At 43.7% G+C, this 18,616-nt stretch overlaps 1 protein-coding gene across 5 annotated transcripts in view; it reads right to left on the bottom strand.

The window, feature by feature from the left end:
• ZNF462 (zinc finger protein 462) overlaps window positions 1–18,616 on the bottom strand; it is a 155,689-nt gene that overhangs the window by 67,273 nt on the left and 69,800 nt on the right. Inside the window, exons 3-6 of one of the 5 annotated variants that reach the window (XM_043965237.1) lie at window positions 12,525–18,160; window positions 11,617–11,781; window positions 9,559–9,839; window positions 7,053–7,171 (exon numbers count right to left, since the gene is read on the bottom strand). In XM_043965237.1, coding sequence (XP_043821172.1) covers window positions 7,053–7,171; window positions 9,559–9,839; window positions 11,617–11,781; window positions 12,525–18,160 — 6,201 coding nt within the window. Of the gene's footprint in view, window positions 1–7,052; window positions 7,172–9,558; window positions 9,843–11,616; window positions 11,782–12,524; window positions 18,161–18,616 lie in introns of all 5 variants that reach the window. The other 4 variants (XM_043965257.1, XM_043965245.1, XM_043965252.1 and 1 more) reach the window with 4 other exon arrangements.

Here is an 18,616-nt window from a genome sequence, read left to right as displayed (position 1 = left end):
ATATAGTATTATATATTATATATCCTAGGCTCAAAATATTAAAATCAGAGAACCTCAGAAGTAGAAAAGAACTCAGATGTCATTTGGCCCAATCCCTACCTTCTACTTAGAATATCCCTAACAAATGGTTCTACTTGAAGGCTTCTGTTGATAAGGCAGTCTTTTCCATTTATGGACAACTTTAATTGTTGGGAAGATTTTCCTGATGGTAGGCTGAAATCTGTCTCTCTGTAACTTCAACCATCTGACCTTAGTTCTGAAACCTAGAAGCAAGCCAAACCAGTCTACTACCTCTTCTATGCCCAAATCCTGCAGGTATTTTAGGGCAGCGATCCCACCTCCATTAAGTCTTCTCTTCTCCAGGGGACCTGGATGAAGACATCATCCTATGCTTGGATTCCCAGTGCCTTCATTATTTGGGCCATACTCCTCTAGACACATTCTAGTTCATCGATGCCCTGCTTGAAATAGGCTGCCCAGAACTGAATGCAACACTCTAGCCCCCATGGACAAGATCAATCCAGAAGTTTTAAGAGGTCTAAAGGAGATGACTCTAATTTAAGCCATTCTCAAAGGTAGAGGTTTTAATTTTGGAGAACCTGCCATTACTATCCAGGGCTTCACACACGGCCTGGCACATAGAAAACACTTAATACTTGTTGATTTGTTCTCATTCAAGAAGAACCAGGTTCCTTGGTCTGTGGAGGATCACTTCTCTCCATCGGAAAAGCACAAAACACCAGCCTAAGTCAGTTCCAAGCATATAAATTTAACTCAGTGCCCTGGAGTCAATGTGAGGCCTCACGAACTCTTTTTAAACTCCTTTCAACAAGTTCAATCATTTAACTGGTTCCCAGTGGGAAAAAAGCACTTTTGACAAGGCTGTTGCCTATGGGAACAACTCGCCACGGAAGGGGCTCCAATTGAATAAACTGCCACTTTACATGGGTGGGAGAATGAGTGGCTCTGAGCTTAAGGGCAACCAGAAACGTTCCTGGACATGCCAATACACAGCACATCCAAAATTGAACACAGAATCCTATTCCCTCACCTAAATTTCTTTTAAAAAAAAACTTTCCTCTCTTCCCAAATTCCCATTTTTGTGATAGCATCACCACCCAAGGCAACAAGCATTTGCTAAGCACTATGGGCCAGGCATTGTGCCGGCTCCTGAGGCTATGAAGACAAAATAAAAAGATGTTCCCTTCCATCAAAGGACTTCCATCATCTCATTTACTCAGGCAGCAATCTTTGACTCCTCTCTTTTGTTCATACCCTCTATCCAAACAGCTGCCAAGTCCTGACGATCCTGACAATTTTACCTCTAAAACTGATCTCTCATCTGGCCAATGCTACCATTCTTAATTTTTTTAATTTTAATTTTAATTTTTTTTCTGTGGGGCAATGAGGGTTAAGTGACTTGCCCAGGGTCACACAGCTAGTAAGTGTAAAGTGTCTGAGGCCGGATTTTATCCACTGTGCCATCTAGCTGCCCCTTAAATGCCACCATTCTTACACAGGCTCTCATGACTTTTAGTCTGGACTACTGCTCTAGTCTCCTAAATTGTCTTCCTGCCTCTAATCTCTCCTTTACCATCCCATCTTTTACACTGTGGCCAATTCAATCTTTCTAATGTACAAGCCTGATACCACTCCCTGATCAAAAGTTCTGAGCCGTTCTCTATTCCCTGTGAGATATAACATAAGCTTCACCTTGCATTCAAGGCCCTCCATGGCCAGCTCTAACTTATCCTTTTTCATATTGTAGGTTCCAACCAAACTGTACTATGAACCATTACCCCAAATCATTCTGCCTTCTCCCACTTTTCTGCATTTATGTATTCTATTCCCAGTATCTGAAAGTGACCTGTTGTTTTTCAGTCATGTCTGACTCTTTGTGACCCCACTTAGGGTCTTCTTGGCCAAAATACTGGAGTGGCTTGCCATTTCCTTCTCCAGCTCATTAGCAAACTGGGGCAAACAGGGGTAAATGACTTCCCAGGGTCACACAGGTAGGAAGTGTCTGAGGCCAGATTTGAACAAAGGAAGAGGAATCTTACTGACTCCAGGCCCAGAACTCTATCCATTATCTATGTACCACCTAGCTACCCCAATATCTCTGAAAGAGATTCCTGGGTTAAAATCCCAACTTTAATACTAGCTATGTGACCATAAGCAAGTCATTTAATCTTTCTTGGCCTCTGTTTTCTCATCTATAAAATGAGGGATTGGCTTGAGGGCCCCTAGGCTGCCTTTTAGCAATAAATCTATGATCCCCTTATTTTTGTCTTCCTTCAAGGTCTAGTTCAAGTGGCAACTCCTCCATGAGGCCTTCCTTGATTTTCCCTTGACCCTCTAAACCAAATTATTCTGCTTCCCTTCTCTTGGCTTATCTTCTCCTATATGTATTCCTCATCTTAACTTGTATGTCTGTATGTGTGTTTTTGGTACAATAAGAATCTACTAATCTCCTTGAGGTCAGGGACTATATCCTTTTTTAGCTTTCTACCTCGATCATCTAGTGCATGGCTTTGTAATGGGAACCGCATGAAAAATGTTTGTTGATCCAATGAATGAGCGATGGGAAAATGACATAGGAAAACACCCAAATTATCAAGCCAACCTAATTGAAAGAAATAGAAAGAAAAATCCCCCAGAAGGACTATCCCTATATTAGAGGCCCTGTACATCAATGATGTAGCCAACTCTACTTACTGAAGGTGTGGTAAAAGGCACCCTGGATATGAAGTCAAGAGACCTAGGTCCATATGCTAGTCTTGATAACTACTAACTGTGTGACCACAGTCAGACCACTTCTCTGAACCTCAGTTTTTTCATCTATTTAGTGGTAAAAAAAAAAATACACACACCCCTTACATTCTGTGCTTGTTGTCAGAAAAGCACCTTGTAAACCTTGAAATCCTTAAAAAATGTGAGATATTGTAGTTACCGATGGTCAACATGACCTACTACTTAGAAGGTGTAAGTCAATAAATGAATCCTAATCCTAGCTTATAATGAAGTTTCAGTGACCCAAGCTTCTCTCTTGGCTACTAGTTTTGTAAGAAATCAGAGTTCTAATGGAGGCATTAAAACTTGAAGTCTGGAATTCATTTATAGCCTTCCAGTGGGGGTGTTTAATAAATGGGTGTCATCTTGTGGGATCTGCACTAGTTTTTGATAGCTGTGAAACATACCCATTGTTTGACTGTTTAGATAGAAATGGTAAGCACAGCTGTGTGTGATAGGTAAGTAAAAGGGTTAACACGATACAGATACCAAAAGCTTTCTATCAATGATCTGTGATTGCCTCCATGTCTGGATTATGACTCATCTATCAGATACAGTCTCTGAGAAGTGAAGTGACTTTCCTATGGTGACACAGAAAGTGTCAGACAGAGCTATGACTTCAACTATCTTGACTCCAAGTCCCACACACTCTCCATTCTGTTACCCTGTTGTTCATTGAAATAGTTTCAACATACACACACACACACACACACACACACACACACCCACACCCACTCCTTACCCCTCCACCATTTTGATTCTGTTATTGTTTGTTGGTTCCATTACGCTATGAAAATTGATGAGTGTTTTTGTTTTAAACTAGATCCTTGAGACCCCAGAATCACAAATTTAGAACAAGAGGGATATTCACCATCACTTAGTCCAAACCTTTTCTTTTAGAGATGAGGAAACTGAGGCCCAAAGAATGAAGTGTGGGGACCAATTTTTAATTGGGGAGTGCTAGCTAAGCGGCTCGCTGCAATATTGGGGCAAGGAAGGAGATGGGCAGCCTCCCTCAAAACAGAACAAGATTAATTTAACAAGAATGAACTTTAAAAAAACAAAATACAAACAGGATCAGTAGGATCAAGGGAAAGGAAAATACCTGAAAAAATACCACCGCCCAGGAATCAGCTGAAAACGCGCAGCAGAACGCCTGTCGCTTTCCAGCTTCCACCTCGAATGTCCAATTCTCCTCCCCCAAACCTAGGAACACCCCAAACAGCCCCAGCCAATGGGATGGCCGCTCTGACAGTCACATGACTGCCCTCACTAGGCTTCCAATCATTATAATTTTGCCAGGCCCATGTAGGCGTCGGTGAGTGGTGATGATGTGAGGTACCAGAGCCCTGGCAATGGCTACAACCAGTGGGTGGAGCACCGTGCAGTTTGTGGAGCCCCAGGCCAGTGCTTGCTGAGGCATAAAAACCTCAAATAAGAATTAATTTTTTTTTTTTTGGCAGGGCTATGGGTGTTAAGTGACTTGCCCAGGGTCACACAGCTAGCAAGTGTCAAGTGTCCGGATTTGAACTCAGGTACTCCTGAATCCAGAGCGGGTGCTTTATCCACTGCGCCACCTAACTGCCCCCTAACAATTATTTCTTTACAGAAGTCAGGTGACTTGCTCAGTGTCAAAGAGATAGTAAGTGGCAGAGATGGGATTTGAACCCCGGCCTTTTGATTTGAAATCCAGTAAAAACTTTTGGAAGATAAAAACAGACCAGTATTTTAGAACTACCAGTATTCTGTATCTAATGCTCTGGGTAGAGTAAAGGTGCTGTGGGAGTAGGACATTTGTAGCTGTTCTTGCCTCGTGATGATTTCAATTTGTAATTTTTTTCCTGGAAGAACGATCAGGAATGTCATTTCACAAGAATGTTGCTGGGTAGGTGGGCAGCCACTCAATGGGGAATGCTGTGAAGGGAAATCCTATATAGAATCAGCTAGGCTACATGGTCCTGTGGTCTTTTCTAATTCTAAATTTTTTAGGTTTTAAAAAAAAAAACAAACTATTATAATTGCATAGTTTCTTTTGCCTGTTACCTAAGAAAATAAGGGAAAGGGGGTGTCTGAACCACTGCCATATGTCCACCGTATGTAGGAATCCTCAGTTACCTCTATCTAAGATGATAGCACTACCTAATGGCCTTGAGAACAGCTGTTACTGAACAAGGCCGAGTGGAAGCAGACATAGGAAATCATATGTTCAAAGAAATGTCATTGCTGGAAAGAGCCTCAGATCTCATCATCTTGGCCAAATCCTTCCAAAGAGGTGATGTGACTTCCCCAAGGTCACATAACTAGAGCTAGAACTCAATTTTCTTGGTTGTCAGCTTAGTGCTCTTTTTATTACACTGGGCCTATAGTCTTCTATCTAAGCAATACTACTACTATATAATGTGAACATTCTCTCTATTTCTCTCTTCCTCCGTCTCTGTCTCTCTGTTTTTTATGTAGGTTTCACACAGAGGGTAGCTACAGGTAGCACAATGTACAGAGTGCTGGGCCTGGAGTCAGGAAGACTCCTTCCTGAATTAAAATCTGGCTTCAGACTGTCACTAGTTGTGTGACCCTGGGCAAGTCACTTAACCCTGTTTGCCTCAGTTTCCTCATCTGTAAATTGAGCTGGAGATTGAAATGGCAAATTACTCCAGTATCTTCACCAAGAAAACTCCAAATGAAGCCACAAAGATCTGGACATGACCAAACAATTAAAAACCAATACACACATATAAATAAATTTATATTTACCAAGCACTTTCCTCAAAAGACAGGATAGCTTGTATAATGGTCATTATCAGCATTTTACAGTTCAGTAAATTAAGATCCAGGGAATAAAAGTGAATTATCCCAAAGCTACAGAGTTGGAGATAGAGCACACTTCCCGTTGATTCCTAACCCTACACTTTTTCTACTATATCACATTACTTCATAGACTACAGACTTGGGCATTCCCAGGCAATTCCCCATCTAATGAATATATTACTACCACTAACAAAAATAACAGCCTTTCACATGAACATATATATATATATATATATATTTTTTTTTTATGGGATAGCTATCACTTTCTTTACAATACTGTGAGGTAGCAAGTGTATTATTACATCTATTGCACAGACAAGGAATGGACAAATGGCTTGGCCCTAGTCACACAACTCATCAGGCCTAGCCTTGTTTAGCGTCCAGAGTCCTGAGGGTTCAGGGTATTATGGTTATAGATAAATAGGAAGGATCTCTTTTAGAAGCCCATTAGTTGGGGTATTTAGTGAAAGAAATCTGATTTCCCATGGGAGCACTGAATGGAACCTCCTCCAATCTACCCTGGGTCTTTCTCTTTTTATTTCCCCTTTTCCTTAATCTAACCTCTACCTGAAGGCTTTTTGAAGAAATGGACTCTCAAAACCATACACTTAAAAGGTATCTGTCTGAAATGTGGCCTCACAGAGACTCGATAAAGTTTAGAGAATGGTACCACTTTCCTCCTAGTCAGAAATCTGTATCTCAATAACTCAGATGATTTTTCTTCTCTGAGGAAGAGAAGCATATCTAGTCAGCTGAATTCCCTCCCTGCTCCAGTCTTCTTTGTTCCCTTTCACCTGTGACACAGAATGTTCTTTCCTGTCAGTTTCACATGACTATATCTAGGAACCTAAGAATGGCTTTAAATATATGTATTTTTTTAACCAATTGGGTTTTCTTTTGTTCTTAGAACTTCACAGATGATGAGTATCTCCACTGAATATGAAAATTCTCAGCACTTTATAGTGTCATAGAATTGAAAGGAATCTTAAGAGATCTTGTAATCCAACCTCCTCCCTTGACAGATGGGAAAACTGAGATCCAGAAGGGGCAGTCACTTTTCCAAGGTCTCAAAGGTAATCAGCACAAAAGCCAGGCTTCATATTTAGGTCCGCTGACTCTGGACCCAATTCCCTTTTTGCCATGCCACGCTATTTTCCTCAGAGGTACAAGGTAGATATTTTAGAGAAGCTCTTCTCTTAACTAAAACTTGGCCTAACTCATTCCATGTAAGTCTGGCAGAAGTTGGGCCTCTGTGATTTGTGAGTTTTTAAAGTTGTTTTAATATAAAAAAGAAAGCAAACATAATTTGACTAATGATAATTTTTCTTAAAATGTCTAAAGACCATTAAATTAAAAACTCAAGAAAGTCAACAAACAATTCGATTCAACAAGTATTCGTTGAATGCCGACTATGAGCATGCAAAATGTAGTGAGATCTATTGTCTCCAGAACCTTACCAGCATGAGCTTTGAGTATATGAGTTTTCAGTCGGCTATTATAGGAGGATTTGAAGGAGCAGAGTTTGCAGCGAAACGGTTTATGGTGTCCGTGATGAGTTTGCATATGGCGATCCAGGCTTTGTGTGGAGGAGGCAGAAAAGGGAAATAATAGGATTAAAAATTGTCAGCTGCCACTAAACATTACATGCTATATTTTCTCATTACCCTTTTTCAAGGAGACCCATTTACAAGCTGTTCCAACCACTGCTTGTTACTCTCCAATGGTGGCCCTCACAAACAATAGACTGGAGAAGGGGGGGAATGTCCAGTGGCTTATCTGTTCAGAAGGGAGCAAAAGCAGAAGGGAAACTTTTGAGGGAACTAGGGAGATGGCAATAGGAGCATACCACAGCAGAGCCTCGCTTTTATTTTCCCTGATACACAATAGGAAAACCTCTTCAGGAGAGGTTAGCGCATCAAGGAAAATCAGACAGGAGCCCAGATTTTCCATCTCCTGCACGAGTGATGTATGGTACATCTGTCAGTCCATCAACATTTGAAAGGAGAATGGGAATTTGAGAAATGCTTTGGTTTGAAATGGCTGAGAGAAAACCACAGTTTGAGCATCCAGACTATAGTGGGGAGGGAGGGGTTTTCCCATTGTCCCCGATTTGAAAGTCATTTACCCATCCTCTGTCTTTGTGCCCAGGGTCTGCGCTAATGCTGGGACACAACACGAAAGTCTTTAAGGGAGGACAATGAGAGATCCAGAAGCTTGGCCATCTCCTTCAGTACCTTAACACATTACAGTGAATATGACCTGATAAACACAACCAGATTTATTGTACATCAGTCTTCACAGAGACATTTTATACAGAAATGATTTCATTATAAAGGACCCACAGTGCAACATCACAATTACTGGTCTAGGGAAAATAATAAATCTAGCAAATAAATAAGGTATGCGGAGTGCTAATTTGTGCCGGTACCTCCCAGAACTAAACCCCATTCTAAATCGCTGATATGGGAATGAATCTGCCTACTGTTTAAGCAGGCTACTATTTATAATAGAACTGCTCACAATCCGTCATGCTTGTGCCCTGAACTGCTAGCACACTTCAGTTAGAATCCCTTAGTAGACTTATGAGGTTATAATCTTTCTTCCCTCCCTGACTCCCAAGCATTGTGTGATATAGGTTACCGTGCAAACCCAGAAGAAACACTGCTTCCTCCTGCCTACCGATAGCTGTCAAGTATCACTTTATGATCTTTAACGAGCAGCTCATAATTTCATTTCTTCTTACTAACATAAGAATAAACATCATTTATAAATCTTACAAGCAACACATGAGCATCAGAATGCAATGCTGACTAGTGACCTTGCCTATTTCATACCCGCAAGGAGAAAAGAGTAATGTAAAGGGCTCTGGATTTGGACTCACAAGTCCTGGATTCAAATTTCAGCTCTACCTCTTAGAACTGTATGACCTAGGGCAAGTCACTGACCCTCTCTGGGCTCCAGGGTCCTCATCTATAAAATAAGCTTAGTGGACTATTAAAGTCCTTGCCAGCTCTAGATCCTGGATATGATCTTTGATGAGGCAATTAGGTACGTGGCCTAGGGAAAAGCTGTAGAACATGACCTACTCTGAGACCCTCAAACTCCAACCTCAAGGTACAGTAGAAAGAGTCCTTCACTCAGCAAAGAAAGGAAACAAGCATCTATTACATGCCAGATACCGTGTTAAGCACTTTACACATATTATTTCATTTGATCCTCATAATGACCCTGAGAGGTAAGTACTATTAGTACTCCTCTTTTACAGTTGAGGAAATTGGGGCAAATAGATGTTAAATGACTTGTCCAGGGTCATACAGTTAGTAAATGACTTAGGCTGGATTTGAACTCAGGAATAATAAAAACCAACAACAACAACATGTGGTTCTGGTTCAGGCTTTGCCACTAACTCGTTCAGTGATCTTGGGCAAATCACTCAGCTTTCTGGACCTTGGTCTCACTGTAAAGTGAGGGGGTCCAAAGAGAGGAGCTTGAAGGTCCCTGTTAGCCCTCATACATATCTATGAGTCTATGAATCAAAGTTGTGATGGATGATGGCATGTGGTCTATTGGACACTCTTCCCTGGGGACTTCTAAAGACAAAGAACTTTTTAGAGCTGGGAAGACCTTGTCATTTATCTATTCCAAGCCCCTCAATGCAATGCAGATGAAGCAAATGAATCAGCCCAGAGTAGGGAAGTAGCTTGCCCATGGTCCAGCTAGGTAACTTCTGTAGCTCTTGTAGGGGACTAAAGTACAGATATCTCACCACACAGGCCTATTTCCTTTTTCCTGTCTTCCCCAAATACCCAAATGTAAATTTGCTTTCATACATAGTTCTTGGATCTTTGGATGGAGGAATACTTGTATCAAGTGGCAAAATTCTCCTAATACCTCCTTTCTCACATGCTACAAAGCCTCCAGCCTCCCGCCAGCTATTACCTCCCCTTAAGGAGAAAAACTTACTTGTGCCTGAAAGCAGAGACAAAGGAACAGTACTGGCAGCTGTACTTGTCTTCCCGGGTAAACATGGCCAATGCCAAATGGCTCCTTTCGTGAGAACGCAGCCCCTGCATGGACATCAGCACTCGGTCACATTGACTACAATGGTATCCCCCCGGCCGGGTATCATCTTCCAACATTCCATCTACTAAGTAGTGTTCACCATCCACCTGGTCCAGCAACCCACTGGTATCTTTGGCTTCCTTCAAGCCGTCCAGAATTAAGTTTGAAGACTCTTCAACCTCCTGCTAAAAAATAAAACCACACACACACACGCGCGCGCGTGCACACACACACATCCACACACGCCCCACCAACAAAATAAATTTCCATCGGTGTCTCCTCAAGTTTTTCTTCCTTTCCCTTCACTCTCCCAATTCATCAGCTTTATTTCCCAAGGAGTATTTCCCTACATTTCCAGCTCCATTTGGAAGGGAGCCCCAAATGGTATTTCTTCATGCTGTGGAGTCTTTAGGAAAACAAGCTTGATGTGTTTTTGTTACCTTTGAAAATGTGTGAGAAAAGTGCTCTGGAACATATTAATAAGTCTGATGAAAGCAGGAGGCCCTCACCTCATTTCTTGCCCACTCTAAAAAAAAATAAAGTTACATATGTTCCTGTCTGAACTAGAATACATTTCAAGCTTATTTGAAAAGTGTGTGTACCTACAACGCTTTTAAGTGGAGCTCAGAAAGAAGTGGTAATGAAGCAAATATTCAAAAACTGCTCTTATTATACAAGAATATCTGTGCCACCATGAAAAGAGGAAAGAAAAAGTCTCCCTAGATAGAGGAATCCTTTTGCCTATGTTGCAAACACTGACCACAACTGGAAGAATTAGGGAAGATCTTGTAGTTTGAAGTCTGTTTGTTGTAAGTCACCCATATTTCAGACTCTAGGCTATCTAACTAACTAGTTCTGGCAGTGATGTCAGAAAAGAAATGGAAAGGTGACCTGTTTTCTTATAAAGAGGACCTCCCTGTGGAACAAGGCTGGGGCACTTAGTAGAGATGGCGAGCATCCTGGGATGGCTGAACTCTACATATAAAAACGGTCTTAGTTGTCAGAAGAATGAAACAGAAGCTTTTCACTGATGTCAACTTTGCAAAAGAAGCAAGACAAGAAACATGGGTCCTACGGAAGACATAAAAACTCAGGAACAAGTTTTCCTGCTGCCCAATGAACATTAAAGAGCAATGACCAAGCACATGCCAGTGTCCTGGAAACTAAGTGCCCTCAGCCTAGAAGACAACTACGTTAAAACTAGAAAAACTAGAAGCAATTAATTAGGATTATGTTATTCAAAAGCAAATACAGTAAAAGGAGGTGGGTGCAGGGAGGGAGGAAGGAGGTATAGTCACTCTTCAGGGATGAGAAAAGAAGATAAAGAGCCGGCCAAAAGGCTCTCAAGGCCAACAGTGAATTGAAGACTTTCTATCACAGATGTACTAATTCTCAAGCACCTCTATAAGTCAGCCTTTCTGCCAAGGGTTTGAAAGAATAATGATGAGTTTCTAAGAAAAAGACTGCACTCTCAGCCAGAAGGGGACAAGATGATAAGTGATGGGAGGACAAAGATGAAAATGACGATGATGACAACGACGATGATGATGATGATAATGATTTCTCTGGTTTATTCATCCTAAAAGCTCAGACATCTTACAAGAGGTAATAGTTGTGCATATACTGATACGCATCAGATCCAGGCAAAGAGGTGACCCAGAACCTGCCATTCCAAGAATCAGACCTTTTGTCTTCCACAAAACTAACTGCCTGGCAGGGAGGGGGCAGTATTAGAAAATGGAATCAATCAAAAGATTTAAAATAAAACAAAACAAAAAAACCCTTCCTTCTCTGCACCTGTGGGATGAAGAAGTGCAACTCACAATGAAATCCAATCATAACTTGAGAATGCCTGCATTCTCAAACTTGAAGAGGCTCTTACTTAGCAATGCAGTTCATAAGTAACTAGACTCGCTCACACACAAGAATGCTCATCCAGAACTTTCCAAGAGTTCTCACCTTCACAGCAGCTGACACTGAAGGGACATTCCCGTACTGGACGTGCTTGCGGAGGTGATTGCAGATGGCGCGGAGCGTTGGGTGCACTTCCACGCAGAACTTACATTTGTATCCCACAACTTTCCTCTCCTTGATCTTTGGCACCTCTTCTAAGTGACCAAAAGGCTGGCAAAATACATGGGTAGCATCAGTATTCTGAGCTCTCTCACATTTTCTGCCAATTACTCTCGTAATTACCGGTGTCATTTTTTTTAAAGCAGATTAGCATTTTACATCAAGGGATACCTACTGAATTCATAAGAGTCAAGGCACGCTGCCTACTAGATAAGGTGTCTGGATTCAACATGCTTTCCAACTTGAATGGAAGTGAGTAGAGGATAGCTCTGTGCGGAAATTTCATCTTCACTGCCACCAAGTTACCTGATCCAAACCAAGGCTAACTGTGCAGCCGAGACATGGCATAACCACAGCATTAGTGATCTTCTTGGTGAACTACCAGTCGAGAAGTTACATTCATATCTTATATCGAAAAGTGATGACCAAGACATGGCTGAGGAGTGCTAATGAAATCAAGAGGCAGCCCACAATTGCCTTATGATAGAAAGCTGTGCGCAATTAGGTTTCAGATAAGGAGGTTACTTGGCAGAAAGAAATAAATAGAAATCAACAAAAACCTCCCAGGGAGCCTTGGGAGGAGTCTGAGGGAGAGGGATGGGGGACGCAGAGAGGGGTGAGGCACAGAGATGGGGGCATAATCAAGCTTGAAATGTTTAATTGACTTCTTGAGCTCCCTGGCATGCTAAGTCACTAGTAAGCCTGTAGCAGTTTTGGCTGCCAATGAAGAAGTGCATGTGGGCACTAGTAATGAGGAGCCTCCTGGGGGAAGGGAAATCAAAACATATCCTTACCCTCTCTTGTTTGAAATCTGCAAAAGCACCATCTGCATATTTCTGCTTGCTCAAAAGCTGTTTCCTCCTCTCCTGACGTTTGGCACGCTTCTGGAATTCCTCATTGTGACTGTTCAAGTGTGAGGTCAGTTCTGCCATACTTTGCAGTCTACTATCACAGTGCTTACACTGAAAGGCAGAGCCCAGAGAGCGGGTGCCATTCCCCAGGATGATGAAGTCTCTCTTCAGGTCCTTGCTGTGGTGGTCGGTGTAATGCATGCACAGCAGCTCCGCTGTGCTGAAGGACAGCTTGAAACACTTGATGCAGCGGAAGGGCAACCACTCGATTTCTTGTGCCTCAGCGGTGGTCTCCAGATCAGGCCTCTCGAATTCGGGCTGCTCCTCCTCCAGCAGGGCTGGCTTTTCATTCTCGTCGGCATAGACGGCGGTGAAGTAACCACCCAGCTTGCTGGCATGCTGCTTCTTTGGGAACACCCCAGGGTGACGCTTCATGTAATGGGACACGATGCCTTTCTTGCTGAAGGATTGGAAGGAACAGAGGGAACACTTTTTTTTCTCCACTGCCCTCCTTAGCTCTTCGCTCAACTGAGGGGAGTCATCCTTGGGAGGAGAGGGGATAATCACCTTACTCGGTTTGTCACTCACTGTCCTAGAGGCCGCCAAGCAGTGGGTGTAGTAAGCATCGATGTCGTGCCGTTTCTGGTAGTGGGCTGCCAGACCCTTCCGGATGGGGTTGGTGTAAGAACACAAAGCACATTTGAACAGGTTGTTTTTCCCCTCTGGCTGGGCCCGGACGTTGTTGTGCTTGATTCGATAGTGTCGGGCGATCCCTTTCCTCGTGGAACAGAAGTATTTGCAAAGCTGGCACCGGAACACGGTGTGGGAGACCAGGTGGGAAGCAGAGAAATGAGAAGCGGGCATAGACACTTCTGCTACTTCTTCATCGGCAGTAGGGACTTGGGAGGGACTGACTTCTGCTGCTGGCATCTCAGGCTCCAGGGTGACGGCCACCTTAGGGGGTGACTGGGCAAACACATCAAATTCCGGCTGGTTGTGATACTTCTCATAGTGAATCTTGAGCTTCTCCAAAGTACCGTGAGTGTAAGGGCAGAGTTTGCACCTGTAAGCACCGTATCCCTGCTTGAAAATCCTGCTCGTCTCCTCTACTTCAGTCTGGGTCATGTCAGCAGACTGTTCCACATCGTGCACGAAATCTTCTGCAGTCACCTTGATTGATGGATGTCTCTTCTGATAGTGAGTGAGGACTCCATGGATGCGGGTGTTGATGTATGGACAATGCCTACACTTGTAAACAGCACCGGGGTTGATGTCTATGTCCTGGGCAAAATCTGCAGCTTTCACCTTCATGCCTGGGTGTTTCTTGCCATAATGGGTGAGAAGACCGTGTAAGTTATTATATTCAGATTGACAGACCGTACACTGATAGGGGGTAGAGGATATGGCAGGATTAGCTGAGGTCAACTGGATGCTTTTTTCTGGGGAGAGCCTCGCATCCTCTGTGCATTCGGCATCTTGCTCAGGAAGGGGGGAAATCATCTTATTTTCACAATTGACCTGGCTGGGCATCTCTTCGGAGGGTGTGATGACTTTCTCAGCAGCATCTTTCTCCTTGATGATATCCAGCAAGACGGACTCATCGCCATTCATGGCCCAAGGGTGGAAAGCTTGGTAGTGATTGGTGATATCCCAAATGGAAGAGGCTTCAAAAATACAGTCCCTGCATTTGTAAGTTTTGGCTTCAGCGGTCATCGTGAGGGAAGGAGGGGATGGATCTGGCCCTGCCCAGAGCTTCGTTGCCATGTATGTATAGTCAACGTAATGCTCAGGATGCCTCCTTTGGTAATGCAGAAGCAAACCGCTGGGCTCTGTGTGCGAATAAATACACCATTCACAGTGATAGCCAGCTTCTATTAAGCCGTCTAGAAATGCCCATCTCAAAATGGAAGTAACTGTGGCCTTGAGGCTGGGGTGGTCTTTCTTGATATGCTTCCTCAGTGCATAGAAGTAAGGGGAGGTGTAAGAACACTGCCTGCACTTAAGAGCTCGAAGTTTTGCTTTCTCCCGTTCCGTACTGGAGGAAGGGACAAGCATACAGCCACCAGATTTCTTCTGACCACGGTCACAGAGGCTCCGAATGGTAGCTGTGTGCTGCCGGATGACATCCGCATTGGCCTTGAAGTCTCGGTGCTTCTTCTGATAGTGAATGAGCACTCCTTTCACCGTACGGTTTCCGTAATCACAGTGCTGGCAAAAGAACATCTCATTCTCCACAGGAGGGACATCTCTTTCTGAGCTGCCTCGGCTCAATCTTTGCATGGGGACAGGTGGCCTCGGGGCACCATGGGGCACCTCGGCGCCTCTCATCATGGCTGCCGTAGGAGGGGCCTGTCTGATATATTTGGCAGTAACCTTAATTTCTGGATGTCTTTTCTGGTAATGGACAAGCACCCCCACAACTGACCGATTGCTGTAGGAACAGTGTTTGCAGTAGTAAAGCTCAGTGCTGAGGTCTGGTGGTGGGGGTTGTGGGGGGGGCGGGGAAGCCATGTTGGGCATTTTGGGAGATATTGGAGCACCCACCTCAAAGGATAGCTGAGAAAGGGCAGAGCCTCTGTCCACAGACACCACGCGCATGGTTTTCTGGATTCTAAAGTAGGAAGCCTTTTCTTCAGGGTGTTTCTTCTGATAATGAACCAATACCGAATGCATGTTCGGGCTTGCAAACGAACACACATCACAGTCATAAACGACAACGGTGTTGACCGAAGGGTCTTTCTGATTTTCACATTCTGTAGTGAAAGTCTTTGAAGGAGTGTTCTTACCAAATGCTGTTGGTACTCCACCCCCGCGAGCCACTGGGGTAGATGTGGCCATGTTTTTGGGAGCAGAATTCAGAATCTCCCTCAGGGTCTGTGACTCAGCATTGAGTCCCTCTTGCTGTTCCACCACATAGCTCGAGAATATCATGGCATTGTTAATTTTAACAGTTGGATGCATTCTTTGGTAATGTGGCATCAGGCTTCTAACATTCGGGCTCGTGTATGAACAAAAACGACATCGATAGATCAAATCCGAATGATCGAAGTTGAGTACATTCATTGCTTCGGGATGATGTTCACCATAATGTTGCTGCAGATCTTCAAAATTTGTGTAGTCGATGTAGCATTCAAGGCATCTGTACACTGCGCTGTGATCATTAGGATCCAAAATGTATCTAAAGCTGAATTTAATGTATGGGTGCATCCGCTGGTAGTGGGTGCTGACACTTCTGGCAGATTTGTTACTGAAGTCACAGTGTTTGCAATAGTAAAGCCTCCCAGAGTCATTGAATTCTGCACTTTCATTGTTGTGATCAGCACCATATATGCTGGGCTGGTTGTTGAGAAGAGCTGTATTTGAAGCTTGGTGATCTTTCATGTTCACTGAAGCGCAGTAATAGTCCTCTTCATCTTCAGAGAGAGTCAGCTCAATCTCCGCCCCATTGGTGGCATTATAATCATGTGGCACATTTCTGAAGTTAGATTCTTTCTGAGGATCATTACTCTCTCTCGCCCATATCTGCTGAGCTGCAAAAGAACTTGGAACGTCCATCATTGACTCCGTTGGCTCCTCTTCTCTGTCTAATTCCACTTCAATCTCCACTTCATTCTCTTCTTCTTCCTCTTCATCATCTTCCACATTGATCACTGCATCTTCCTGCTGCTTGGTTTGGTTAATTTTGCTCTGCAGGTTGCTCGCTATCTCGTCAATTCGCGTTCTCTTCTTCACCGGTGATAAATCTAGAGGGAAATCATTTGAAATCTTCCTCGGAACCTTAGCGACGAAGTTATTCTTGGAGGATAGGCCAAGAATTGAGGTCTGACTTTTCTTCACAGTGTTGCTGGAAGAGGTGTGGCCGTCAGTCTCACTTTCCAATGGTATATTTGAGGGTTGCCCCTCATATTTTGGCAAGTTGTCACAGAACGAATGTTTGTGCTGCTGATGGACTCGGAGACCCTTCAGAGTTGTCGTGGAATAATTACACATGGTACATTTGTAAGGGTGTTGAGGTTGGGACTGTGTTGGTGGAGGTGGCGGTGGAGGTGGCGGTGGTGGTGGTGGTGGCTGCGGCAGCTGCTGCTGCTGTGGCTGGGGCAGCGGGGGCTGCGGCTGGGGCTGCGGCTGCTGGGGCTGCTGCGGTTGAGATTGTTGATGTTGCGGCTGCTGCTGTTGCTGCTGCTGCTGCTGCAAGGTGTCTAGCATGACTCCCGTCTTCCTACCATTCATATTTGCACTTTCATAAGACATCGGGCCTTCGTTTAGTGAGGCAGAAATACTTTCACCTTGGGAATTCACAGCATCCCAATCAGATGTCGTACCTGTGTGACACTGTTTATGAGCTCCAAGTTTTAATGAACTCTTGCAAGTAAATGGACATTCATCACATTTGTAGACGGCCGTCTTTCCAGACAAGTGGATGTTTTCAATATGGCGGGAGATGCTACGTCGATGCATGGTAAGGAAAGGACAAAAAGGGCACTGGAACCTATTCATGTATCTTCTAAAAGGTATCCCCTTTGTTTCCAATAATTTGTTCCCATCGGATCCCATCAGTTGTTCTGCAGACATTCCTGAGGTCTGGTGATCCATAGAATTCAAGCCATTCTCACTGTCTATTTCATTTAATTCTTCATCAGAACTAGAATCATTTAACATGCTGTTAGTTTCCAGGTCAGTGGAAGAATTTGTCATGTCAGCCATTCCGTAACGGGATCTCTCAGGCAAGTTAACTAGGCCAGAATTGTGAGGTGACTTAGGCTTTATTGGAGGATAAGACACAGGAGAATATTTAGAAGCTGGAGAAGAACTGGATCTAATGAGAGAGTTGCCCATGGAACCCCGGAAACTAGAAACATTGGCATTGGGCATCTCCCGGCTTGCAGCATTCATGGATACGTAGCTGGAATTTGGGACAGGACTCGGGGAACTCTTCTGAACATCAGGTAGGTTGGTTCCTTCTTGTTGTTGCCTCAAAGTGGATAGGATTTTGACCATGCTTCGATGCTTCTTCATCATATGGTCACACCAGCGTTCTCGACGGGGGGTCTGATAGCTACACCATTCACAGCAAAAGTTGCCCCTTGACTTGGTCAAGGGTTTAACCATGGATTCCAAGATACTGCGCTCTACCACCTCAGCTGGAAGTTCTTTGCAGGGGTCTTGTACTGGGACCGATGCAGCCACAGGGTCAGACAGTGAAGGGGGTGTGCTTGGGGGAGCAGAGGTCTCTTTCAGGTTATTTTTGTGATACATCTTCTGATGCTTGATGATTCTTGCCCTCCTTGGAGACTTGTAGGTACAAAACTGGCAAGAGAAGACCTTTCCAAATCCTTCATGCATCATGATATTATAATTTAAGGATCCGGTGGCAGAAGGCCCAAGTGAATTTCCACCAGCCTGTGCACCATGGACCTTCCTAGTGTGTTCTATGAGGAGGTTTTTTGACCTGAAGTAACGAACACAGAACTTGCACTGGAAAAATTTACTTGTTGGCTTCGGATGAGGGGCGATGTGACCATAATAACCTGGGCTGTGACCATAGTAACTTCCAGTCCCCATGGTAGCTGCATTTTGACCTAAAGCAGAAGGGGGGTAGGGAGAGATAAGGAGGGGAAAAAAGGAAACAAGACAATTAGAAATCCCATCATAGAATTAAGGCCATTCCAATTATACTTCAAGGATCTGTGATCTCTTCCATACCTATACCTATACCTATACCTATACCTATACCTATACCTATACCTATACCTATACCTATACCTATATCTATATCTAGCAACTCTCTCAAGTGATAAAGATCACCAGCCCTCTAAGAATTAGGAAACAGTCTTTTGTGAGCTTCTGTGGCAGCTCACACCTAGTTGGCCAGCTTCAAGCTACGAGTCCCTCCCCAGTTTTGCTCCGTTCCTTGGAAAATAGATACACAGTCTATTTTCTGGGCCCTTACTCAAGGATTTTCCAGCTAGATAGGGCTTTCTAGATATTTTGCACTGATGGCATGGTATTAGAGAACCCAAGAGGAAATAACGTAA

This window comes from Dromiciops gliroides, chromosome 1 (genome assembly GCF_019393635.1).
Source record: "Dromiciops gliroides isolate mDroGli1 chromosome 1, mDroGli1.pri, whole genome shotgun sequence".
NCBI classification, from domain to species: Eukaryota; Metazoa; Chordata; class Mammalia; order Microbiotheria; family Microbiotheriidae; genus Dromiciops; species Dromiciops gliroides.
The sequence above is the reverse complement of the archived record's forward strand: the minus strand, read 5'-3'. Positions and strand labels throughout refer to the sequence as shown.